Source organism: Oryctolagus cuniculus, chromosome 1, assembly GCF_051225735.1.
Source record: "Oryctolagus cuniculus isolate XC-2025 breed Fujian yellow rabbit chromosome 1, ASM5122573v1, whole genome shotgun sequence".
NCBI lineage: Eukaryota > Metazoa > Chordata > Mammalia > Lagomorpha > Leporidae > Oryctolagus > Oryctolagus cuniculus.
In genome coordinates, this window is record NC_142867.1 from 129,004,646 (window position 1) to 129,024,195 (window position 19,550).

The 19,550-nt window shown below is 55.5% G+C and overlaps 1 protein-coding gene across 5 annotated transcripts in view; it reads right to left on the reverse strand.

Moving 5' to 3' along the window:
* Positions 1 to 912: 912 nt before the first annotated feature.
* The window catches only part of B3GAT1 (beta-1,3-glucuronyltransferase 1), a 29,662-nt gene continuing 11,024 nt past the window's right edge, over positions 913 to 19,550 (reverse strand). For 2 of the 5 annotated variants that reach the window (XM_051834502.3, XM_008248349.5), the window contains exons 2-7: positions 11,346 to 11,458; positions 11,065 to 11,211; positions 5,747 to 6,255; positions 4,837 to 5,133; positions 3,926 to 4,025; positions 913 to 2,863 (exon numbers count right to left, since the gene is read on the reverse strand). In XM_051834502.3, coding sequence (XP_051690462.1) covers positions 3,939 to 4,025; positions 4,837 to 5,133; positions 5,747 to 6,255; positions 11,065 to 11,176 — 1,005 coding nt within the window. In that variant the 5' untranslated portion in view covers positions 11,177 to 11,211; positions 11,346 to 11,458 and the 3' untranslated portion in view covers positions 913 to 2,863; positions 3,926 to 3,938. Of the gene's footprint in view, positions 2,864 to 2,904; positions 3,612 to 3,925; positions 4,026 to 4,836; positions 5,134 to 5,746; positions 6,256 to 11,064; positions 11,212 to 11,345; positions 11,459 to 19,550 lie in introns of those variants that run through there. The other 3 variants (XM_051834501.3, XM_008248350.5, XM_008248348.5) reach the window with 2 other exon arrangements.

Here is a 19,550-nt window from a genome sequence, read left to right on the forward strand (position 1 = left end):
ATGCACACTCAGTGCACGAGGCTTATCTGTGAGACCCATCTTGACCCATGCAAGCTGCAGGTGCACAACAGGTGTCTAACTCTGGTTCCCTCACGGTACCTGTCCTACACTCTGTCCCGTATCAGAAATGGCTGCTTCATTCTGCCGACCTCTGACTAGTCTCTGTATCCTACACCCAGTGCATCAGCAAATCCTCCTGGCTCCACCTCCTTAGCACATTCAGAATTCTGCCACCTCTCTCTGCCCCAGAGCTTGTGCCCTTGCCCTGCCCACCATCATCCCATACTCGGACTGGTGTGCAAGCCACTTCCTGGCTTGCCCGTTTCAGGGTGGTTCTCCCGCAGTGCCAGGTAGGTCACATGCACCCTCAGCAGTGAGCCCCCCAAGGCTCTCCCGTTGCACCCAGAGCAGAAGCCGTAAGCTTTAACCTAGTTTCTGGGACCAGCACATTTTGGGCTTTCCCATCCGCCACCTGCCTCACCTGCACTGCTGCCTCCCTTCCCTTGTCCCGTCAGCCACCTGTTTTGCTGGTCTCTGAACACGCTGAATGCTCCCAACCTTGGAGAGTGTTCTGTCCTCAGAGTGGCTCAAAGAGCTCGTGCTGGGGCCCGTCGTGCTCAGATGCTCCCTTGCCAGGGAAGCGTCTGAACACCTGTGGGACACCAGCCCCTCTGCAGAGCCACAGTGTCTCCCCGCACCGCTCCCTTCTCCAGATACCACATCCATGGCACCATGCGCTGGTGTGCTGTTCCTCTCCTCTGGGTGCCGGCGAGCTCCAAGGGGGCCAGGGGTTCACTCTCTCCGTGCTGAGCTCTAGCCCTTAGGACGATGCCTGCTCTGATAGACGTTTGCACGATGCGTTAATTAATAAAGGAGAATCAAATAAGGTGGCTATAAAGGGGATTAGGACTGTTAAAAACCATATTTGACTTTTAATTTTGAAAACAAATGCAGTTAAATTAAAACAGACCAGATGGCTCGGCTGCCTGGCCTGCAGCCTCACCCCGGCCCCCGTTCTCAGGACTTAATCCCACCCTGGCCTGGCTGCTCCGGGGGGCTGGCCAGCAAACAAGACTCTTAACAAAACGTATTCCCAAAAAAGATGAAGGCTGCAGTCCACCAGGGTTATAATTATAAATAAATATACATGCAGCTAAGAGAGGGTGTTAGGTGAAAACAAACAAAAAAACTGAACTAGCATCTGCCCCCAAAATAAAAAAAAGTCCCCATTTTTTTGTTCATCATCAACTTCGTGAAAATGAGCCCTGGGATTTTGGCTAATAGCAGTCCCCAGACCAGCCACACCGACCCCGACATTTAGGGCTGGTGTCCAGCAGGGAGGCAGTGGAATGCCCTCACCTGACCTGTGTCCCCTGCCACCCTGCTTGACTTCAAGGGGTCGCCCAAAGGGTAAGAGGTTGGGAGCACTTCCTGGAGGTGGCTCAGGGATTGCTTCCCCAGGGGCTTTCACGAGCACTGTGGGAAGCGACGTCCATTTCCAGATAGGCAGCCAGTGCTACATTTCAGTGTTAAGGTCTCGACTGAGTCTTACCCAGGGCCGGTTCTGCGTGGACCTCAGAGCTGACTGTGAGCTTTAATGCGGTGGGGGCTGTTAGCAGTTAAAAAATAAACACCTCTTTCACAGGCTCGGGCCCTTTCCTTCTCCTCTGTTTAGAGGAAAATTGTGCTTCCGGCTCAGGGCACGAGCATGATCACCACCAGAAGGCCCGGCTGGGTCGGGAGCCAGAGACCCCCTGTCAGCCTGGGAGCCCTGGGGAGCTGCTTTCCCTAGGGCAGGCAGCAGGACAGGAGACGGGGAGCAGTGAGAAGTCCTTCCCCAGTTTGTGTGTAAATAGAATGATTCCCAAAGCAACGTGTGCTCAGCCTCCTTCTCCTTCATCTCCTGCCACCACCCCCCGCCCCGTTCCCTAAATCCTTCTACTATCCTCGAACCCCCTCCCTCCATTTCAGGGGGCAGGAAGGGGTCGGAGAATTGCCTGCCTCACCCCCACAGGCTAGAGCTCACCACCTTGCCCACCACCCACTCCAGCCCTGAGGTCTGCAGTTCTCAAGATTTACAGGAAGAGGGTGACCTCTCCCAGGCCCAGTCCTGGGCAGCTCTGCGCCCCAGGGGCAGTGGGGAGGCAGTGTGTGGACAGAGGGGTCCTGTGGCTCTTAGTCCAGGTCAGTGGACCTGCGCTGGCTCTGTGCCCACCTCCTTGCCAGTGCTGGAGGAGAAGGCTGGAGGGAAGGTGGCAAAGGAGGGGACTACACTCCTGCCACAGCTTGAGGTACAGGGGGAGCCTGCCGGCAGGCCAGGGTGCCCCCATGCAGGGCTGGGTGTCTGTTGGGATCAAAGACAACCATATGCTCTGTAAACATGAACCAGAGGAGAGCCAGAGAGGTGTGTCTGACTTGGGAGCAGCTCTTGGGTAGAGCAGGTGTGGAGGAGGGGGTGGGGCGTGTGGGACGCCCAGTGGTTGCTCTCTGGTCTTCAGAATTCCCTGGCTGGGAGTCCTGGGTGGTCGTGCTAAGGCCCCAGACCATGGGGTCTTTTCACCTCCCTCCCAAACCTGCATCACTCTAGGACATCCGTTCAGGAAGCTTCTGACAAGCCTTGTGCCGGCTTTGCTGCTGCCGGACCCTCGGCCCTTGTCTCTGGGGCCGCTGGTTGGGGCGGGTGGAGAGGACAGCAGGTCTGGGATTTCTGTGCTTGAATTCTCTGTCCTGGCATCAGGCTGCACTCTGGAACCCCCAGAATACAAAGGAGGGTGACGGTGATTCCTTAGGAGTCTGCCTTGGGGGGACCATCAGCCATGGAGAAAGGGCGGAAGGCCGAGAATGGGGTCTGAGAAGGAGGCTCCTGTGGGGGAGAGGAGGGACAAGTGAGGGAATGGCTGGTGTGGCCAAGGAACTCAGTCCTGACCCTACCATGGCCCCAGCCCCCAGGGTCTGCAGAGACTCGGTTGAGAGGAAGGCAGGGGCGAGGCTCTGCTCCGGGGCCTCCGAAGTGGGCACTGGCCAAGGTGACTTTCTAAGTTCAGAGGACAGATTAGGTCGTGTGACACCCTGCTGTCTCCTGTGGTCAGATCCCACTGTCCAAGCGCCCACCTCTACCTGGAATGACCTAGCACAGAGAATCTGATCTACGGAGTGCTGTCAAGGGGCAGGGCACGGTCACAGAAGGCCTCCGGGACACGCCTGGCATGGCCCGTCACCCGCACAATTTACTTGTGCCAATGCATCAACCATGGAAAAGCCAGCCAGCTTTGTCTTTACCTGTGAAATGTGGTAGCTCCTGAGACCTACTTCCACGGAGGCCTTTTCTGATGCAAATGAAAGTAGCAACACGTTTATAGGACTTAGGTTGTGCCACAGACTGTTCCCAGTGCCCTCGATGACCCATTTTACAGATGAAGGAAATGAGGCACACAGAAGTAAGGTCCGACATGGAGGAGTCGCAGGCCTGGCTCCCGTGCTTTCCCCTCCTGCTGCCCTCTGACCGCTGAGAGTCACGTTTGTGCTGATGTGCAGCAGTGACTGGTTCTTGTCACAGTGGTGACTGGAGGCAAGTCCAGAGGGCACGCGGCAAACTTAGGAGGACAAGGAGCCTGGAGAGTGAGCAGGAGTCTGAGCAGCAGTGCCCCCTGCAGTGGCCTGGGTGCCAGGGCCAGCACAGCTATGACCATGGGAGGCGGTGTGGGGGGTGTTCAGAAGTGTGGGGTGGCAGAGACCCAGCCATGCGGGTGAAAATGGGCACCTGTTAACTTTAGAATGGCCATGCCTCTTCCACTCTTGCCCACGTTTTGTGTGCCTGACCACCCACAACTCAATTAGAGAGGAAAATCCCCCGGGGCATTGAGGCTGTGTCCTAGCCTGGTGTCACCCTGCCCTGCTCCTCACCCACCCAGGTCTGCCCTCCTACCTGTGTCCAAGGCTCAGATCTCCACCGAGGGGTCAGTGAAGCCCTTCTTCCCCTCATTCACCAGCACGGGCTTCTCTGTCCGCGTGTGCCAGACCAGGATCTGTGTGTCCAGAGGCACAGAGCAAAGTGGGCATCTTGTCGACCACTAGGCTACCTCCTGCTCCCTCCCACACCCTGCAAGTATGTCTTTTGCCGCCTTCTATTCCACCTTCTTCCCATGAAGATTTTTTTCAGTTCTGTATCTCTACATACCCCTCAATCTTGCTGTTTGTACATGTGGTGTATTCAAAATATTTGTTGATGGGTGAGCATACATACAGTGGCATCCAAATCCCATATTAGAGTGCCTGGGTTTGAACCCAGGCTCCTCCCTTCATTCTAGCTTCCTGCTGAGTGCACTGAGACAGGTGATGGCTGAAGCCCTTGCTGTTACAGGCATTTGAGGAATGAACCAGTGGATGGGATACCTCTCTGTCTGTCTCTGTCTCTCTCCCTCTTCTTTTCAAATAAATAAAGTAAATAAAAACTAAAAAACCTTTTGGAAACAGGTAATCTAGAGCTACAGAAAATAGACAAGTCCCAAGATTTCCTCTGTGTGTGTGTGTGGACGTGTAGATAGGTGTTGATGCACCTGTGAGCACAGGTGCACATGTGTATGTGTACATGTCCCTGAGTGCTCAGCAGGGAGGTGGTGGGGCACAGCTATTCTGGGGGCGGGGCAGCAGTCCTCGGTTGTGACTCCCTGATGACTACACCTCCCCATTTCCCTGCCTGCCTCCATTGTGAACACCTTACAGGTGGTAAACTCCCTTCCCCGGCAGGAGTCTCAGAAGGTGTCTGATCTGTGAGGAGGGTGGAGACAGGCTTGCGAGTGCGTGCGTTACAGCAGTCAGTGCTGCAGAGGCTCATACCTTGGTGCAGTTGGCTGCCTTGGGCTCCAGGTCATTGAGGGTGACAAGCTCTCGGAGGAGGCTGCTTTCCTGGTAGCCTCCCTTCACTCCACGGAGCTTGAAGTAAGCCTGGCTTCGCTGCAGAATGAGCCGCAGGTTGACTGCAAATCCAGCCATGTCTATTGCAAATGGTCGGTGGGGGTCGAACACAGTCTTCCAGCCAACCACCTTCCCTGCCCCGTTCACCCGTGGGGCCTCGTACCGAAGGCCGCCAACGAAGGCCACGGGCCACACGGACACCCTCCTGGTACTGCGCATCTACAAAGGGGGTCCAGAGTCAGCACATCTGGGTCTGCTGGGCAGGAATGACACCCATCCACTTAATGAGCTTTGCCTCTGGGCCATCGGAAGCCACAGGGGGTCTGGCCCTGCCTGACGACTCATCGTACATATGGGCACCTGCAGCCAGACCTGTCCTAGGCTCGGGCAAAACCAGACCTCTCAGACCTCAGCAGGACCCAGTTGCCCCGTTCTCTCTCCTGGACAAAACCTCTCATCTTCCCACTTGTGAGTCTGAAACAGCTCCTCCCCCACCCACCCACACAGATGGCCCATAAACTCAAGCTATGCCACCAAAGAGATCTATGGGGGAGCTACACCCAAGGGCCGCATTCAGACAACACCTGGAGGCTGGCCACTGGTTTGGACGCTCCAGACACCGCCTATCTACCCTTTCACCCACCAGCCAGGATGCTTCAACCTGCATGAGGATTCCTATCCATCTCCCTGCTTCTCTGCTCTCTGCGCGGCTGCAGCCTGGCCGCACTGCCTGGGCTTACGTTGTCCATATGTAGCTGCACCCACGACAGCCTAGGGGAGCCCACCCCGCATCCACCGATGCGCTTCAGCCCCTGTCACCCCCACCCCGCACCTCCTCAAAGAGCTCCAGGCTGTAGGTGTTGTCATCATCTGCGAAGTACACCACGCCGGGCTGACTGGAGTTGCGCGGGAAGGTCTCCCGCAGCCAGCGTAGGGCCAGGTTGCGCTGCATGGTGCCCCGAGGGATGCGGGGATCGCGGGCGTCGCCCCGGAGCTTGTAGTTGCGGGGCGTCTCCACGTGCAGGTGCGTGTAGTTGAGGCCCGTGTCGCGCAGCAGGCGTGCGGTGAGCGGCGTGCGGCGCGGCGCGTCCTCCACCACCAGCCAGTGCAGATTGGGCACGTGCAGCAGGGTGTTCGCCATGCGCGTCAGCTCGGCCTTCTGCACCGGGCGGCTGTAGGTGGGCGTCACCACGTGGATGGTGGGCAGCGTGTCAGACCACGGCGGGGGCCGCGTGTACACGTATTCAGTGCGCACCACCTCCACGATGTCGCGGTCAGACATGCAGTACTCTCTGGGGTCTGTGCCCGGGGGCGCGTCGTGCCGGGGCTCAGTGCCCTCATCTGCAGAATTGGAAGACAGGCCATGTGGGAGGAGACACCGGGTGCAACCTCCCCAGCCCCTGCCAGGCCGCCCCTCCCCAGCGCCTCCTCAGGCCTGAAGCCAGTCACTCCTGGAGTTAGCACTAAGTTGAAATCTCCATCCTTGGAATTCTCAAGGAATTTCCCTCTTTCTGACTCCAGGGATCCTCCTCCTCACTCCCTCCTGCAGCTGGCCATACTTCAGATAGCATCCTCAGGTCCTAATACACTGGCTGTCACACCCCCCTCATCTGCATATGAACATCGCCCTGCTCTGTGTCACTGAGACCACAAAACCCAGGACCCCATTAGGGTTGCAGTGGCTGGACTGCACTGTGGCCCTGGGAGGAGCCTGAGGCTGGCTCCACCCTCTGATCAAGGGGGGCCCTCCTCTCCCAGCCATATATCATCAATTCTTGGAATCTGGGTGTGGAACCTAGTCTTTAACCACTGCATTTTGTTGCAGTGGGTTCCTGCCCATCATTGTCAAGGTCGTTCTGAATCCTGAATCTCCCATTCCTGACTTTGCATAACCCTCTAGTTTGCCATGCACAAAAGGACAGGATGGAAATCTGTCGAAGCTCTCCTGTGGGTTTCGTGTCCACCTCTTCCTCGGTGCTTCCTGGACACTCATGGGCCTTCTGTGGCACAACGCCACTGACCCTGCCTGCCCTGGCACCCAGCTGTATTCACCCAGAGGCCCTAGGACGCCACAGGGGGCAGTGAGTGACACATGGAGAAGCCTGGTCTCCAGCCAAGCACTCAGGTGTGGGAAGTCTGACTTCCTGGAGGCAACCTGCTCCAGCTGACCAAAGACGTCTTCACATGTTGGGCATTGTGCTCCCTGGGAACCCCGCAGTCCTATCACAGGATGAAGTCAGGGCCTTTGTATTCATGTTTTCATGGGCCCCTTCCTATTCGTCAGGCCCTCTCACTACCCACGATGGTGTGGCCCTTGCTGTTGTCACGCTCTCTCAGTCGGGGTGGGCAGCTGCTAGTGGCTAGACAGCAGCCCGGGAATCAGTGTCTGGGCTCAAACCGCGCCCTTCTGTCATTACTAACTGTACGCCTGTGAGCCAGTCACTCGGCCTCTGGCATCTTGATTCCAGCAGCTGTAGAATGGAGCTCACAACAGCATCTAACGTTATCGAGTTACTATGTGGACTGGGCAAGGACTCAGAGCACCGCCAGGCAGAGTTACCATCCCTTGCTCATGTGTGGAAGGGCAGTAGCCAGCCCTACTAGATCTCGGCTCCATGGGGCTATGGTAAGGATGAAATGAACATCTGGGCGGGTTGGAGGGAGATCCCGGACTTGGGTTGTGTCGGGTGCTTCTGTGAAGTCTGATACGGCTGAGCACAGCACAACACCAGCTCTCACTTGTGGCGAGTGCCCATGGAGCAACGTCACAACCAAACACACAGTAACAGCAGGAGCATTGCCCAGGCTGACAGGTGATGCTGGGGGCATGGGGACGAGGCTTGCAAAGACATAGCTGCTCAAAGGTGACTTTTTGGGGGAGTTTCTGAGTCAGACAGTGAAAAGAGAACAACATTGAGAAAAGAGGGATCGGTGCTAGGATTATGACCCAGACGAAAGGTTGCATTTTTCTTGTGATCAGGGAGGCTTTGGAAACTGAGACCCGAGGAGACTGAGAGCCATTTTGCCCAACTCTCTGCTACCTAAGTCAGCCCACACAGGCAGAGAACCTGTGTTCAGGGAAAACTCTCCCTGTGTTAGGACAAGTCCACAGCCCAAGCTCTGTCCTTCCTATGGGTGTCAGGCTTCTGCAGCCTTGAATGGTAAAGGCTTCATGGTGCCCGGGGCTAGTTGTGTGACACAGTGGATAAAGCCACTGCCTGTGATACCGGCATCCCATACGGGCACCAGTTCAAGTCCTGGCTGCTCCACTTCCGATCCAGCTCCTTGCTTGTTAATCCTCCACTTGCAGTGCTGGCATCCTATATGGGAGCCAGTGCAATTCCTGGCTGCTCCACTTCTGATCCAGCTCTCTGCTATGGCCTGGGAAAGCAGTAGAAGATGGCCCAAGTCCTTGGGCCCCTGCACCCACGTCGGAGACCCAGATGAGGCTTCTGGCTCCTGGCTTTGGCCTGGCCCAGCCCCCCAGACATTGCAGCCATCTGGGGAATGAACCACTGGATGGAAAATCTCTCTCTGTGTCTCTCCCTCTCTTCCTAATGCTGACTATGCTTTCAAATAAAGAAATAAATCATTTTAATAAAGATTTTTATTTACTTATTTGAGAAGTAGAGTTACAGACAGTGAGAGGGAGAGACACAGAGAAAGGTCTTCCATCCACCGGTTCACTCCCCAAATGGCCACAATGGCCAGAAACGGGCCAATCCAAAGTCAGGAGCCAGGAACTTCTTCTGGGTCTCCCATGTGGGTGCAGGGACCCAACCACTTGGGCCACCTTTCACTGCTCTCCCAGGCTATAGCAGAGAGCTGGATTGGAAGTGGAGCAGCCGGGACTAGAACTGGCACCCTTATAGGATGCCAGCACCACAGGTGGAGGATTAACCCACTGCACCACAGTGCCGTCCCCTAAGGCTTCCAAGAGCCCTCACTACATCCTACTGCAGCTTTCCTTCCCTCCCTCCTGGCCTGCTCTGGAGACAGAGGCCACATCCTCATCCTCCAGCAGTAACGTCAGTGCTTAGCAAAACAGCCAGATGCCTTCTGTCCTAGAACTCCACCAAGAAGGTGATTGACTGCTTTATCTATAGTACTAACCCCTCTGGAATGATGTATGTGCAGGATAACAATGATTCTAAACTGACAAGCCCGAAGAGAGGCGTTGGAGTTGGGAGGAGAGACTGATGCTAGATAGAAAGGCCTTGAGCCCAGCACTGGGCAGCGGGGATGTCTCAATCTTGAGCTGCGCCCTTCCTTGTGGAGGCTTCAGAAACTGTTGGGGTTTGGAGGACCTGGCATCTAACCCTGTAGGGCAGCACAGCCTGAGGCTGTGGGTTCCTGGAGACAGTCTGCATCCAAGTCACATGTGGCTACAGGCCATAAGCCCCATCCCAGCCCTGCCATCCACCTCTCACTGGGATGAGCTCCAATGCCTTCATATTTTAACTCCCCAGGTAAGGTGAGGCACACTGCAATGAGAAAACTGCTGCCTGCCTGGAAGTGTTGAACCTGCTTGTGTGGGGAGGCTAAGGAGGAAGGGGCAACCAGATATGGTCACACTGGATGGCTGGGGGTCATGGGAGCATGGATGCAAGAGGGAACGGCAACCTCAGGACTCAGAGCCAGGAGGGGGCAGTTCTACCCCCAGTGCTTCCACTGCTGCTTGCAAGTCTTTTTCTTTCTCCAAATCTACTTCCACCAGGTAAGCCTAAATCAGGGTTTCCTAAGCAAGAAAAGAGGAGCGAATAGGAGGTGTTAGGGTGCAGTGGATTAAACCACCATTGAGATGTCTGTATCCTTTATCAGAGGGCCTGGGATACGGTCCCACCTCCAGCTCCAATCCAGCTTCCTGCTTATGCTCCTGGGAAGCACTGGATGACAGCCCAAGCTGTTGGTTCCCTGCCACTCACATGGGAGACCCAGATGGAGTCTCTGACTCCCAGCTTCAGCCTGGCCCAGCCCCAGCTGTTGTAGACATTAGGGGAATGAGCCAGCAGATAGAAGATCTTTCTGTGTGTCTGTCTCTCCCTCTTTATCACTCTGCCTTTCAAATAAATAAATATTAAGAAAGAGAAAGAGCGAGAAGCAAACAATATGCCCTCTTCCAAAGGTTTACAACACCATTCAGTTCAGAAACCCTTCCACTCCTTGGGTGTCTTGAGATCGAATGCAATGTCACTGATCATGTGTTCTCTTTAATGTATGTATGTATGTATGTATTTGAAAGGCAGAGAGAGAAGGAGAGTGAGAGGGAGAGGGAGAGAGAGAGAGAGAAATCTTCCATCTGCAGGTTCACTCCCCAATTAGCTGCAATGGCCGGAGCTGCACCGATCTGAAGCCAAGAGCCAAGAGCTTCCGTCAGGTCTCCCATGTAGGTGAAGGGCCCAGGGACTTAGGCCATTTTCCACTGCTTTCCCAGGCCACAGCAGAGAGCTGGATCAGAAGTGGAGCAGCCAGGACTTGAACCCGCGCCTACAGGGATGCCTGCACTGCAGGCAGTGGCTTCACCTGCTACACCACAGTGTTGGCCCCGTTGTGTTCTCTTTTATAAATATTTTCTATTGTATGGTGTTTTGACACCTTGAGGCCTTGAGGACTCAGGGAAGGACTGCATCATCCCAGTGCTAACTGCTAAGCAACTATCCCACAAAGACATCTTTTGCAGGTCAACCACCCAATCCAAAGTGCACACCACATCACCTCCTTTATGGAACTTCCACATCTTTCCTTGCCCTAAACGGCATTACTCAAACTCTCCAATTCAAAGCCCATTCAGCTGGTCACTGTGCCTCTCTTTCCTTCCTGCCAAAACAACACTGCCTCCACTGCCTCCTGCCTCCTGACCCACCCAGTGCTTTCCCAGTGGTCCAGCTGGGCCAGGTGTACCATCTTCTGTTCGGAACCAGGAGTAACAAGCTCTCCTTTGCAGGCGATTGTCCCAGTTGCTACCACCTGCCATCTCTGCTTCAAACAGGTCCCAGTACATCTTGGAACAGTGTAGCACCTATCAGATTCCCACACGGGACCAAGGCCCCGAAACGGGCCAAGCTGCTTGGTGGACAAAAAGAGGACCTGTCCATGTTAGCTGGGGTTGTGCTCATTACGGGAAGCTGGGCTGGGGGCAGGCAAGCTCACCCTTGTGCACGGTGAGTAAGGGCGCGAGGGTGCTCTGGTGCCAGACGGTGATGAGCAGTGTCCAGGGCAGCACGATAAGGACGATTGCAAGGATGTCCCGTCTTTTCGGCATCTCCAAGGCTGGCTGCACCCACAGCTCCTCATTACCTGAGTGGTGGTAAAGTCAGGAGCGGGCAGCCACGGGGCAACGGCAGCAGCACAGGGGAGAAAAGAACAGGCATGGGCTGGCCGGCCAGACACGGAGAGAACAGAGAAGCTGAAGGCTGGCTAGCAGGTCTTACCAGCACTCACAACCCACCCATTGCGGAAGCAGGTTTGCAGGCTCCGGCCCGACTGGAGTCTGAGAAGGGGCAGCTGTCCAGGAGTGGGATCAGGAGCCCTGGGAGATGGACACCTGTAAGAGAGAGCAGAGGAGGATGGCCAGAGACCAGAGCACAAGGGGTGGATGCCCAGCAAGTGCCCAGCCCTGGTCTGGGACACACAGCACAGAGGACAGGGGCTTCCTAACTGCACGCCCACCTCCTGGGGTCCTCTTCTGTCTGCCTGTGACACACAGGCACAGAGACGTGGAGCCAGACCAGTTAGTAGTAGGGTCCAAGGCACAGGTTTCAGAGACGCCTGTCTTGGCAACTCTGCCATCCACAAACTATATGACTGCTGCAATTTTCTTGTGTACAAAATAGGTACCATCAGCCCCTCTTTCACAATTCTCAGAACTAACAGTTAGTGCCCAGAGAGCCCTTAGGATGACCCTTGACACACACAATTGCACAATAAATGTTAGATGCTATAATGTCCAAATGTTTGGGCCCAGATGAGTTTTTGTTTTTCATTGTCTGGATATAGGGGGTCAAAAGTGGGAGGTCTCTTTTGAGGATGGAGCCCCTGGGAGGAAATGCTGTGACTGCCTTCCTTTGTCAGTGTCAGTGGGGAAGTTTCACGGAACGCCCGCTTGCCCTGTGTAGGACCAGGACGGAGCCAACAGATCCTGGCCTGGGCATCAGCAGGGGAAGAGGTGGCCACGTGGTGGGGAGAGGGCAGCAGCAGGGACCGGGGAAGGTGCTCTCTGCGAGAAGGAGCCTGACTCAGATGTCCGCTCAGTTCCATCGAGGACCTGGTGACAGCAGCCCCGCCCCACCCCACCCCACTACCAGAGACTGGTTCTTCATGTGACAAGGGGAGTAGGTGTAGCAAACTCATGACCACCTTGGAATTGGTCACAATCGCTCTCCTCCTTTTCTCTTCACTTCTGTGCTGTGCAAGCTGCAGCTGGAGTCCGTGGGAGGTGGGCGGAGGGAGCCCTGGCCACCCTGATGTGCCCACCACCCCCGGAGCCAGGGCGTCTGCAGTGACATCTCAGAGGCTGAGCTGCCTGCCCCAGCCCCGCCAGCATGCGCTCTCATCTTGGTGAGTCAAAGGCAAGGCCCCCGAGTTATGGAAACAGACAGCTCTCTTCCCCAGTGGTCTTTTCTCCACAAGCTCAGCTGCTTCGTGCAAGGACATGGTCACCCTCCCCTAAGGAGCACCTTCCTCCCCAGGCAGCTGGCAGCCCTGTCCCCTCCGGCCACCTCCACTTGGCCTCCAAGTCACCCCTCATTCCTTAGGGACAGGGAAGGCCACAGGCAGGGCAGACATTGCCTTAGTCATTGGGACACGCATATCTCATGGCACAGTGCCTGGTTTGAGTCCAGCTCTACTCCTGATTCTGCTTCCTGCTTAATGCGGCCCTAGAGGCAGCAGTGATGGCTCAAGTAATTGGGCTCCTGCCCCCAACATGGGAGCCTCGGATTGAGTTCTCAGCTCCCAGCTTTGGCCTCGGCTCAGCCCTGGGCACTTGATGGGTAAACCAGCATATAGGAGTTATTTCTCTCTCTGTTTTTCTGACTCTCAGATACATAAATAAAATGTTTCAAATGCCGCAGGCAAGGACCACTGACAGGGGACATCCAGGAGACTCTGCCATTCTGAGCTGTGTCCCCGACAGATCCCTTGCACTGGCCCCAAAAGTGGCAGAGCCCAGCCCCTGCTCCAGGGCTGCACAAGGCTCCACGTCCAGCCATGGATCATGTGGATCACCCATGACTGGTGGGATCCTAGGCTGTGCATGGTGAGGGGTGGGAAGTGCTGTGGTTTGTATATGGCCTGTCCCCTCCCTCTGAAACATGTCATTGAGTCTGTCACAGTAGCAGTGTGGGAAGGAGGGAAACTCTCCAAGGCACCTGGGTGGTTAGGTTAAGGACTACCGCTGTTCTCGTGGGTGTAGGCTTGTTCTTGGACGAGCCCTGCTCTCCCTTCCACCACCTGCTCTCCTTTCTACTTTCTGCCAGGAGCTGAAGTGGCACAAGGCTCTTGCCCATGCCACGTTCCCAGCCTCCAGAACCAGAGCCTCTTTTGTTGATAAGTCACCCTGGCTCAGGGACTCGGGTACAGCAGTAGAATCAGGACTAAGATGGGGCAGGGGCGGGGCAGGGCGGGGAGGGTGGGCCTGGCTGCAGCTTCTACAAGCTCTAGAAAGTTTTCTTCTGTTTTCAGAGCTTCTCAGCGGACCTTTCTTGAATGTCCTTGGTTTGCATGAAGGCTCCAATTTCAGGGTGGAGAGAGCCAAGGAAAGCAAGCGGACACCACGCCAAGTCAGCCCACGCCAGGGGAGCCCAGTGGGGGCTGCCTTGCAGGCGGTTGGTTTATGCTGAGGCTCTTGCCTCTCATGTCCACTCAACCTCCCATGTGTGCTGGACCATCCTCACTAATGAGCTCTCCTGTCACCCTCATGATGTCCAAAGACAAGGCTCAACATTTCCTGCACTCCCACCCCACACATCACTTCCACCAGGCTCTGGGTACTACTGTGAACCTTGTTTTACAGAGACGGTCACTTGCCTGGTGGAACCAGCATGAAATCCAGGCCATTGGACTCCATGCTGTCATTAGGATGAGACAGGATGAGAGTCCCAGGCGCTGTAGCCCCTCAGAACCTGGGAGACAGGGGACACACAGGCCACGTGCTTTCTCGGGCCTGAGCTAGCACTGGATCTGAGTCTCCTTCCTCCACCACAGCTGCCCCCACAGCAAGGTCGCAGCACCTGCACGGAGCCTGGGAAGGGTGGAGGCTCGCTGCAAGGGGGCAGAGGGGGCTTTCTAATCCCGTCTTGTCTTTCTGGAGAGGGAGGGGTCATGAGGAAGAAAAGCTCTAAAAACCTCAGCAATAAACCCAGTTGTGCATTAATCACTCTGGAAGCCGTTACAGCTTGAAACCCCCATAACTTTAATGGAGGCTATTATAAGCATAGTCGCGCCAATTACCAGGCAGTTATTAAGCAGAACACAGAGAGCCCCCAGCCTTGGAGAAAACCACCTGGCCAGCAGGGGGCAGGCTCCTGGGAAATGGTGCCTGGGTGTGGAGATCCTGGCCCACTGACTGAGATGCAGCTGACAGGTGACCTGTGTTGGGTGCCTGCAGCTTCTGCTGAGAGCTGGGAAGAAGAGCAGAGGCAAAAGGCTACCCCACCAGTGAGCCCGGACCGCTGCAGTCCCTTGGCAGGAACAGGCAGAGGAATCAACACTGAGGTGGAGAAAGGCCCGGCCGCATCCAGGAGAGGGGCACGGAGGATGAGGTGTTTGAGGGATGGGCATGGCAAGGAGTGGTCTCACGTGAGACAGGACGTGGTGTGTTGGTGTGTGCATGTGTGCAAGGGGATGCCGTGGGTTACAACTCCCCACCCCAAGATGCACACTTGTGTGTGTCTGTGGCCAACCGACCAGTCGCCAGTGGGGAGTGCGGTCAGCAGGTGAAGGCATGGGAAGGTCTCCCCCACTGGGCATTCTTAGAGCCTCCAGTAGATGGAGATGTGTTGTAGGCTGAGTGGGGGTGGCCACTGGAGGAGGAGTAGAGGCAATGAGGGCGACTGCAGCCAACTGCTTGCCCCTTCAGCCTCTGCCCTCACCCTTAAAGCATGCAGGCTGCTGGGAGAGTTTGAGTGAATTTTCACAGCTGCCATTTTAGCAGCTGGAGACTAGCACAGCAAGGGCTCCATGGGGATGAAGAAATGTCCTACGTGAGGAGCGTGGGGTCCAGGTGGGCATCAGGCCAGAGGCAAGGCCAAGAGGGTGATGTAACATCAGCTTCCATGGAACTGGTTCACCATGACAGGGCCAGTGAGCCCCTGGAGGATGGCCACTTCTGAGAAGACTCAGCCACAGGAATTGGTCTGCAGGTCTTAGGGTGTCTGGGACTCAGGCGGATGGCTCTGATTGTCCAAGGCTGAGGCACAGCTGATCTGCCCAGGAGTGGCTGGGCCCAAGGAAGCCAGGACAACGTGTGAATTAATTCAGAACTGGCCAGCTGGGGCCAGCGCTGAGGCTTAGCAGGTAATATGCCTCCTGCAGTGCCAGCATCCCATATGGGCACTGGTTCAAGTCCCAGCTGCTCCACTTCTGATTCAGCTCTCTGCTATGGCCTGGGAGAGCAGTGGAGGATGGCCCAAGTGCTTGGGCCCCTGTACCCGTGTGGGAGACCCAGAGGAAGCTCCTGGCCCCTGGCTTTAGATTGGCCCAGCTCCAGCCGCTGCTGCCAGTTGGGGAGTGAACCAGCCGATCAAAGATCTCTTTCCCTCTCTCTGCCTCTATGTAACTCTGCTTTTCATATAAATAAATAAATCTTAAAAAAAAAAAAGACTTGCCAGTTTTTACAGAAAGGCCTTCTGAGCCTGCAGGTGTTTGGATGAAGGTCTCATCAATGCCCCTAGTCTCTGAAAAGAGAGGCTTATTTAATCCTTTCAGGGAGTATGAGCACGGAGCTGGGTTAGGCCTGTGGGCAACACAGCAACATGGGGGAGGAAGCAGGACTTCCCTCCAGCCTCCTGCAGTCCCCAGAGACGCTGAGGACACACAGCTCACTCCCAGGCAGGTAGCGTGTACAGGGGTTGTGCATGTATCCATGCATGTGCACACACCTGCCTGTGCGTGTGCACCTGTGACAGACCTGCTCAGAACCCACCCATCCTGTTCCCGTCTGGAAGCTGACAAAAGCCTTTTGACCCAGTAAGACTGGCAAGGTGTTAGGTGGTTAATCAGAAAGGCCCGTTGGAGCAAGAACTCTTTCGTGATAACACACACAGCATGCACATCTCAATTTAAGTAACGTTTGCAAAGCTAATGGCTGATGCTTCTCACTACAGAGAAACACGTGACCATTTTTCCAGCATCCACACTCCCCACTGCTGCCTAGCGGGAGAGTCAGCTGACAAGAGGCGTGCATTGACTTTCTGCCATCGAGCTCGCTTTGCTCCCTCTTTACTCGGCTTCTTCGAGAACCAAGGGCACTTGAGCAAGCCGAGAGCAGTCCCCTCCAGAACACGGATGATGTTCCCCATCAAAACCCACCAGTTCAGAGAACTTGTTTCCAGACTCACTCCGCTTGGATTCTTTTGAGTGCATTGAACTTAGCTTTCATAGAAATGACTCGCACGTTTCTGCACATGGATTGGAAGGTCTGCACGCTATGCCACAGCAGTGACCACAGGAAGACCTCTGTCAAATGTTACTGAGCCCAGTGAGCAGAGGGAAGTCTGGCATCACGCCAGCACAGGCACTGGTCAGATGGGTGCAGAACTGGGTCAACATGCCCAGTCAACCAAGCAGGGACCAGTTCAGAAAGCCTCTGCTGTCCACGTCTGTCCCCTAGCATCCAGGAGGTACGGTTCTGCAGCAGCTGAGCGGCAGACAGTGAAGAGCCCAGAGGGTTGCACCAGCCTCACTGAATAAGTTGGGCTTGGGAAGAAGCTGGAGGGAGGAAGAAGCTGCTCCCTCTGGGCAGGGGAGCAGGGGAAGTAGCTGACGAAGGCTCCAGCTTCTCCTTCCAGCCCCAGGCAGTCTCCCCAAAGTGAGGGATGCTAAGCCATCGTCCCAGGGAATCTGCTGGTGCCCTAACGGGATCAAGGGATTAGTATTGATTCTGTGGCACTGCTCAGGAAAAGCCCAATGCCAGAGCTAATCAGCTCCCGGCCCAGTCAATCCATACTTCATTAACCCAGTCCCAGCCCTGCAGCCTCCAGCACACTGCCCCACCCCGGCCACCGCGTTGCAGCCACCAGCCTCTCCCCAGAACCAACCCAGAATGCCAGGGGGCATCCAGGGAGCTGTTGTGTCCCGAAGGCCTCCTGTTTCTCTTTCTCCACTCTGACCTGACTCACAAGGGAAGGAGGTGGCCAGTTGGAGGGGAGACTCCACTCTGCACCCCACACTGGACAAGTGGGGTTCCCTTTTTCACAAAGCCAGGTCCTGTGCTCTTCACAACAGCCCCGTGAGGCAGACAGGGGGATCCCATCCCCATCTTGCACAGACATCGGGGCTTAGGGAGGCCGCATGCTCAACCCTGCTCAGAGGCACTCACCCTCGGGCCGTGGACTCTGGATCCAGCTGCCCCCGCCCATCCTGACTACGCTGGCTCCCACCTGCTGTGGTCGGGCTGCTTCCAGGGTGCTCGGCGATGCCTGCATCCTGCCTGTGGCCCTGGCCTGCTGCTGTTCCCCACGTGGACCATCACACAGGAAGGACACGGTGGACTCTAGATCTTACACTGTCCTGTTCTCCTCCTACCAGGAAACCCAACCAAGAACCTGGGCAGAGGGAAGCGGGTCCATTCAGGCTATGGTAAATAACACTTTCTTGCTTTTGTTTTCTTCCAATCAACACGGAAAGAAACATAATTCACTGTTGTTGTATTTTTAAGGCAGTTCTTTTGTTTTCCTTTTTGTTTTTTTACAAATAGCCTTTGGTTTATACTTGGAGTATGACCCTGTGAAAAATGAAAACTGGAGTTTGATTTATGGCACTCTGCAAGTGAACACCCGTCCAGGTTCACTGCAGGGATCTGAACAGAACAAAACACTGGACCAGCTGTGTCTGCGGCTCCCCAGATCACATTGCGAGTGGTCTCCGGGCAGACATGTACACAGTCGCCACAGAACCTTTGGGCAGGAGGCCCTGAAAGCAGGCACCAGGCTTCATCTTGTGGACACAGCACACATGGCTGCTCTCTGTTGGGGCTTGTATGGGCCTGGGAGTGAGCACACAAATGACCCCTTCCTTGGCTCTTCGGAAAGGTACAGCCCTGGGGAGAGGGGGGCAGCCAAGGAGATGGACAGATGGAGAGCTGTGGACAGGTGGATGACAGCCATGACCATGGGGGACCCCAGGGAAGAAGTAGCATACAGACAGAAGGCCACGACGCGCGACTGCTCTGGAGTGGAGGGAGTTGCCACTCTGTGGCTGGGAGGGGGAGGTCATCAGCAGGAATGCACTGGCCACCGACGGGACACAGAAGACAGCACAGGACCCTCAGCCCTTGCCTGCATGATGGGGAAGCCATGAGGATGGAGCCTGTCTGGGGCTGTGCACTAGGGACCAGCTTTTGCAAAGAACCCTGTAGCCCAACCCAGCCCAAGGCTAGGGGAGAGGTTTGACCTGACCACCTTCTTTGCTGTCTTCCCATCCTTGCTCTGAGCTTTTGGAAGGAAGCTCACTCCTAGGGCAAGCATATTTGCTTCCTGCTGCTGTTTAAAAAATTGGCCTATCCTTTGTAGCTTAAAACAGCCCATTTTCCTAACTTCCACAGGTCAGGAGTACAGGCCTAGCCCAGGAGTCTCACAAGCCTGGGAGGGCTGCAGGGGCTGCATTATTTACTAATTACTATTTTATTTATTATTTACTACTACTATTATATTATTTACTAATTTAAAAGTCAGTTACACAAAGACAAGGATACACACACACACACACACACACACAGAGGGAGAAAGACAGAGAGACAGAGAGGGATCTTTTATTGCTGGTCCACACCTCAGATGGCCTCAACAGCTAGGGCTTGGTCGGCAGAAGCCAAGAGCCTCATCCGGGTCTCCTACATAGGTGGCAGGGCCCAGACATCTGAGCCATTGCCTGATGCTTTTTCCAGGTCATTAGCAGGAAGCTGAATCAGAAGTGGAGCAGCCGGACAGGAACTGGTGCCCATATGGGATGCCAGCATAGCAGGCAGTGGCTTTACCTGCTACGCCAAAACACTGGCCCCAGGGCAGCATTTTCACGCGGAAGGCAGACTGGGGGAGAATCTGTGTCCAAGCCCACTTGGGCTTTGGCAGAACCACTGCCCAGCTAGGCTAGAGTTAATGCCATGGCTGCTTGCTGGCTGTGTGCTTGAGGCTGTGAGCAGCTCCTAGGGGCCCTTCACCACGTGGTGTATTCATCGAGCCAGCAAGGAGTCCAGGGCAAACAGGAGGCTTGCATAACACAGTGTAATCCTGGGGTGACAGCCCCTCACTTTGCTACATTCATCGGTGCCATCCGCACCCCAGGAGCAGGGTTACACAGAGGCACAAACACCAGGTTCCCCTTAGAGTGTGTCCATCACAGCCATGCAGACGGCCCACGCCTGCCTTCAGCTCCTCAGCCTGTCCAGGCCCTGCCGTGCCCCAGCCTCAGACAGTCCTCAC